Source organism: Ceratotherium simum, chromosome 33 (assembly GCF_057802395.1).
Source record: "Ceratotherium simum simum isolate JZ-2026a chromosome 33, ASM5780239v1, whole genome shotgun sequence".
In the NCBI taxonomy this organism is placed as follows: Eukaryota; Metazoa; Chordata; class Mammalia; order Perissodactyla; family Rhinocerotidae; genus Ceratotherium; species Ceratotherium simum.
The window spans coordinates 26434214-26440728 of NC_141932.1; the positions used below are offsets into that span (position 1 = coordinate 26434214).

A 6515-nucleotide genomic window follows, 5' to 3' on the forward strand; every position below is an offset into this window, starting at 1 on the left:
TCCACTTCCAATTCTAGTTCTCTTGCTGTTTCCACCACATCTGCAATTACTTCCTCCACTGAAGTCTTGAACCCCTCAAAGTCATCCATGAGAGTTGGAATCAACTTCTTCCAAACTCCTGTTAATGTTGATTTTTTTTACCTCTTCCCATGAATCACAAATGTTCTTAATGGCGTCTAAAATGGTGAATCCTTTCCAGAATGTTTTCAATTTACTTTGCCCAGATCCTTTAGAGGAATCATTACCTATAGCAACTATAACCTTATGAAATGTATTTCTTAAATAATAGGACTTGAAAGTCGAAATTGCTTCTTGATCCATGGGCTACAGAATGGATGTTGTGCTAGCAGGCATGAAAACAACATTAATCTCACTGTTCATCTCCATCAGAGCTCCTGGGTGACCAGATGCGTTGTCAATGAGCAGTAATATTTTGAAAGAAATCTTTTTTTCTGAGCAGTAGGTCTCAACAGTGGGCTTAAAATATTCACTAAACCATGTTGTAAATAGATGTGCTGTCATCCAGGCTTTGTTGTTCCATTTATAGAGCACAGGCAGAGTAGATTTCACATAATTTCACATAATTCTTAAGGGCCCTAGGATTTGGGGAATGGTAAATGAATGTTGGCTTCAACTTAAAGTCACAGCATGAGCCCCTAACAAGAGAGTCAGCTTGTCCTCTGAAGCTTTGAAGCCAGGCGTTGACTTCTCCTCTCTAGCTATGAAAGTCCTAGATGGCATCTTCTCCCAACATAACACTGTTTTGTCTACATTGAAAATCTGTTGTTTGGTGTAGCCACCTTCACTAATTATCTTATCTAGATCTTCTGGATAACTTACTGCAGCTTCTATAATCAGCACTTGCTGCTTCACCTTGCACTTTTATGTTATGGAGATGGCTTCTTTCCTTAAACCTCATGAAGCAGCCTCTGCTGGCTTCAGACTTTTCTTCTGCAGCTTCCTCATCTCTCTCAGCCTTCATAGAATTGAAAAGTTAGGGCCTTGCTCTGGATTAGGCTTTGGCTTAAGGGAATGTTGTAACTGGTTTGATCTTCTATCCAGACCACTAAAACTTTCTCCGTATCAGCAATAAGGCTGTTTCTCTTTTTTATCATTTGTGTGTTCACTGGAGTAGCACTTTTAATTTCCTTCAAGAACTTTCCCTTTGCATTCATAACTTGGCTGTTTGGCACAAGAGGCCCAGCTTTCAGCCTATCTCAGCTTTGGACGTGCCTTCCTCACTAAGCTTAATCATTTCTAGCTTTTGATTTAAAGTGAGAGACCTGCGACTCTTCCTCTCACTTGAACACTTAGAGGCCATTGTACGGTTATTAATTGGCCTAACTTCAGTATTTTTGTGTCTCAGGGAATAGGGAGGCCCGAGGAGAGGGAGAGAGTCGGGGTAACGGCCAGTTGGTAGAGCAGACAGAACACACACGACCTTTATTGATTAAGTTCCCTGTCTTATATGCGTGTGGTTCGTGGCACCCCAAAACAAACAATAGTAACACCAAAGATCACCGACCACGGATCACCATAACAAATATAATAATAATGAAAAAGTTTGAAATAGTCTGAGAATTACCAAAACGCGACACAGAGACACGAAGTGAGCAAATGCTGTTGGAAAAATGGCGCCAATAGAGTTGCTCGACACAGGGTTGCCATGAAACTTCAATTTGTAAAAAATACAATATCTGCAAAGTGCAATAAAGTGAAGTGCACAGAAACGGGGTATGCCTGTACATCCTGCCCACTTCCTCCTGTCTCACTACTTACCACCCTCTCAGAATTCAAGATTTCTGCCCAGCAGCCTTGGAGCCCACTCCATCTTAATTCCTTTCTAGAGCCCAGTAGGATGAGGACAGAGACGCAGCTGCAGGAGCTGTTTGGTTGGGAAACATTTTATTGGAGTTATTGAGCCAGGAGAGTGATCATAGGCTGGTGGTTAGATCCCACACTACCCCCTCTCCCGGGGGTGTCGGTGGTGCTGGGTCTTGATGAGAAGGGTCACTGGGCATCAGGAGCTGCATTTCTCAGTCCTCTCAGCTGCAGGGAGAGAGGGTTAGATTGGGGCCCTCGGGTGCAGGGAGCTGGAGTCCCCCATAAGGACGCGCAGGGTAGAACGGGGCACCATGGAAAGGAATCTCTGCCACAGTCTAAGTTCCCATCTTCCTCTAGATAGAGTAGCTGAGATTTCCCTGAGTTTTGGTGGAAAGAAGGTTTATCCTCCTTTCAGTGTCCCCACTCTCCCTCCCAGACCCTCTGCTTCTTTCCTTGCCCCCAACCTCCAAATCCTCCTAATGCCCACCACCTCTTACCTTAGGAAAGGCATCCCAGTTGAGGAAAGGCAGTTTCCTTTTGATAGACTACAATAGAGAAAGAGAACAAGAGCACTGTGACAGGTCGGGGGAGCACGGCACGGCGAGCACTCACTAATGAGCTCTCATAGCGGCTATGACGTTAGTATCTTATGATCACAGAAAGAACGGATGTTTCCTGAGCCCGTATTCTGTGTCTGCCTTGTACTAACTGCTCTACAGGCATGATTCCATTTGGTCTTCACAGAAACCTTTCGGGGTACATACTGTCATCATCCCCACATCACAGATGAGGAAACTGAGGCTCAGAGAACTGAAGACATGTGCCTGACGGCACAGGGCGAGTGTGTGCAGAGTCGTGCAGTGCGGGCTCTCACCCTGCTCTGTCACTGACCTAGCCTCCTGAGTTTGGGTGGACCGCCCAACTGAGGGCCTCAGTTTCTCCATAGGGGATGTGAGGATTCAAATAAACTCTTGACTGATGAAGTTCTTCCTTTTCTGGAATTGTCTTTGTGGTCCTGCACCCCCACTGCCGTGTTAGGCAAATAGGGTATAGCCATGACAGCCTTCTGGGGAAACTTCCTTCTGTTGACAACATAGTGGGCAGCATCCAAGCAGGGCAGATACTTTCTCCCGAAATTCCGGAAGGAACCACAAGGGCTAGAGCTCGAATATGTTGCCACTACCCTGGAAAGACTGCGGAGCGGGTGAAGGGTGCCCAAGCCCTTACCTCGACGAGAGCGTGCCAGTTCAGGAACTCCTCGGGCTTGAAAGCCTGCGGGGAGAGAGACACCCAGAGAGGGTAAGTTCTGGGGAAGACAGAGCTGAGTCCCTAGCCCTCCGGAAGAGGTGCAAGGACCATGGCAGCTTTGTAAGCTCTCTATGGAGGCATCAATTCCCCTTGGGATAGGAGATTTGTGGACATTTGTGGGGGCCACACCAGAGAAGTGTACTTACAGCTCGCAACTTGTCGATGTTCAGGAACTGAGTGTTAAAGGCCTAGGCAGAGAAGCAAGGTGTTAAGAAAGTGACTAAGGAGCATGGAGAGATAGGGGACAGACTCCTCTCCGGAGTGGGGGAAGACAGGTTGTTTACCTCAGGTCCTGCCGCATAATTCCCAATGGTGGTTTCTTCCTGGAGAGTGAGGGGAGAAAGGAGCCAGATGATCACATGATGGCAAGTCCCTCTCCCCGAACCCTCTCAGCCAGCTCTGCCTCCCTGCACAGGCCCGTGCCTGAGAGTGGCATGTGTAGGACAGAGGTGAAAACCCAGGCCTGCATCCACTGTAGGCAGCAGCCAGAGAGGGAGGAGAAAGAGGACTTCTCCTGAGAAAAAGGAGCTGGTGTGGCTCTGCAGTGACTGGGGTGTCCCTGAGACACGCAGGCCTAGCCCCTGGAGCTGGGGTTTGTGGGGGGATTAGCATGCAGGTGGGAGCCAAGCAGCGGAGGTGCCCTGCCTGCCTTTAATTGATGCAAGCTGGTTTGCTTTGTGACTTTATTGCCACCGAGCTCGGAGTCTCCATGTCCCTCCTCTGTTTGGTAGCTCCTCCGACCTCAGCACACCCCATCTTGTCGCTCTCCCAACCTCAGCTGCCCAGTCTTTGTCCCTTATTCCTTCCTTCCCACAGCAGAAGTCACAAACAAGTAGCCTCCAGGCTAGACCCCAATGTTTAGATCTCATAGTAGTTTGGCTTGTTTGTTTTTTAATTTGAATTAAACATTTTTAATTAGGAGGAATTTATAAATCAGATTTCTAATTTCTCCTGAAAATTTTAAAACTCTGGCCACGCTATACATTTTCCCCGGAGCAGCAGTCGGATGGAATAAAGACCACCCCCTTTAGATGGGCAAGTTCCCGCCACCCACCCTGAGGCCCTACCGGACCTCCTGCTCATTGACTTCACTTGCTTGGATCCTAAGCAATTGAGTCTGTGACCCCATCTTAGACTTTTAAATCCAGCATGGACATTGCTTGTCCCCCACCTTGGGATAAGAGGGGAGAGAGGGGCCTCGGGATGCCTCCAGGCTGGAGACTGGCCCATAAGGATTCTTGCTATGCTGGGCTCCAGAGAGAGCAGGGAGCTTCCAGTCGCCCAGAAGCCATTCCCAGGGAAACAATGGAAACAAAGGTGAGACTGAACCCAGACAACCAACCTCCGTCCCTGTCTCCTCCCAGGACTCAGTTGTCTAGCCTCCATCCCCTACTTCACCATCCCTTCCAGAAATATCAGCATCTCCATCCCTACATGTCTTCCCAGGAGTGCTTCCCTTCCTTCCTCCTCTTTTCCCTTCCTCAGAGCCCCAGCTTCTCATTCAGCCCCTGATAATATCCAAAACTAAGAGCCACTTATCCAGTAACGGATAGAAGGTAAAGAAATTGAAGAGGAAGTGAGGCAATAGATGTAAGAGCAAGAGAACCCAGGTGATGTGCTCACCTCAGAACTACCCAGGGAGGCCCCCTGAGCAGAGTGGAATGCCAGAAGAGAGAGGAGAGCCACTGCGGGAAGAGCTGGGATCTTCATGGTGTCAAGTTGGGGTGCTCTGAGGCGGGGCCTCACCACTTGCCGTTTATATTCCCAAGGAGGAGGATGTGAACAGAAATGGGATCCCCACCCCGCTGACTCACCCCCAGATCCTGTTGCCCACCCCTGAGGCTCTGGGGTGGGGAGTGGACTGTTCCCCACTTCGGATTTCTCAATTCACATTCTGCTCCAGGCACTAGGAAAGTAAGCAATGAGGTTCTTGATGCAAATGGAGCTGGGATGGAGACAGGTTGGACCTGTCCCTCCAAGGGATTAGCAGTGGCACCCAAGGAACCTCTCCTTTTGTCTTTGTCTCTTTTCTTTATATACTTCATTCTTCTCTTATAATTCGGGCCTTTTTCCACCCTACCCAATTCTGTCTCAGCTCCCTAGACTGGCACTGAAGGACTTCCACACTGTGGCCTCAACCTGCCTTTCTAACTTTTTCTTGTTTTACTCCCTCTTGTTTTACATCCCTCACATTCTAGCCAAATTGGACTCCTTACCAAACATAGCCTTCCTTGTCCTCCTCTAAGCCTCTGCCCATGCTATTCTTTATTCCTCGGATGCCCTTCTCTCATCTCCAGTTCTCAGAACCCAACATCCATCTTGGATGAAGCTTCTTTGATTTCTCGCATCATCCCCCATTCCTCTGCCCCCCCCACGCACACACCTTTCCCTTCTTGAAATTGCTATCGCAGTTCATTCATATCTCTCCAGCATTGTACCATTGTTCTTCTGTTATTTCCCTCATAGAGTATTAAGTTCCTTGAGGTCAGGAACTGTATCTTAATCACCTTTCTATCCCCTAGCACCGTGCCTTACGCAGAGTGCAGGTGGAGCCAACATTTGATAGATTGGACATGTTAGATTTCAAGCATCCTTCCACCAAGTTGTACCCTTTCCTCCTTTGGGTCTGGACCCCTCCCATTATCCAGCTCCCCATCTTTTGCTCTTGGGTCTTCAGAGACAAGACTGCCTTGAGCTAAGAAGACAAGGAATAGAGAAACACAAAAAAGCAAAAACAGGTCTTAGAGATACCCAACTGGAGACGGGATCGAGGTCCAGAACTTTGAGTGCTGCTCCATTTCATTGAGCTTATCATGCCCCCCAGCCCACCCCTCCAGTGGGGAGTTGTATTACCTCAAAGTGACAAAACATTCTAATCAAGCAGCCTTCTCCGCAGTGAGGTTCAGGTGGCCCAACCGGTTCATGGTGTAATAGGGAGGTGCTGGGACACGGACTGGTGCTGCCGGGACAAAGCAAGCCCTTGTTCAAGAGTGGGCCTCTTCACCTGAACCTGATGCAATGCACAGAGGTGGCAGGCCAAGGGTGGAGGGCTAGATGTGAACAGTCTTTATGAACCCCAGAAGCTGGCATTTCAGTTCAGTTCTGCTGCTGCCACCGCACCCCAGTCCCTGACGTTCTGCCCCTCTTTATCCTCAGGAAGCCTCCTCTGTTTTGACAATGGCATCTCCCCTTTGCAGAGCTCCCTGAGGAGACAGTGCATGAGGAACACTCGGTAAACACAGATGACCATGTCGCATGGACCTCATGTGCAGTTGGTGCTCCTGGAGGGGATGAGTGAGAAAATGACTGAGGTGGGTGGTGCACCTCCCCAAGCTTTTCTGCAGGACACAAGTTTTTATGTGTAGTGATTCTTACCAGTTAAT

At 48.6% G+C, this 6515-nt stretch overlaps 1 protein-coding gene across 1 annotated transcript; it reads right to left on the reverse strand.

The window, feature by feature from the left end:
- Nucleotides 1-1903: 1903 nt before the first annotated feature.
- KRTDAP (keratinocyte differentiation associated protein) lies at nucleotides 1904-4842 on the reverse strand. Its single transcript, XM_004439764.3, has 6 exons — nucleotides 4756-4842; nucleotides 3417-3455; nucleotides 3279-3320; nucleotides 3052-3096; nucleotides 2322-2369; nucleotides 1904-2049 (listed from the first exon to the last, which is right to left on the reverse strand). Exons 1-6 carry the CDS (start codon nucleotides 4840-4842, stop codon nucleotides 2011-2013), a joined length of 300 nt encoding a protein of 99 aa, XP_004439821.1. The 3' UTR covers nucleotides 1904-2010.
- Between the last annotated feature and the right edge of the window lie 1673 nt (nucleotides 4843-6515).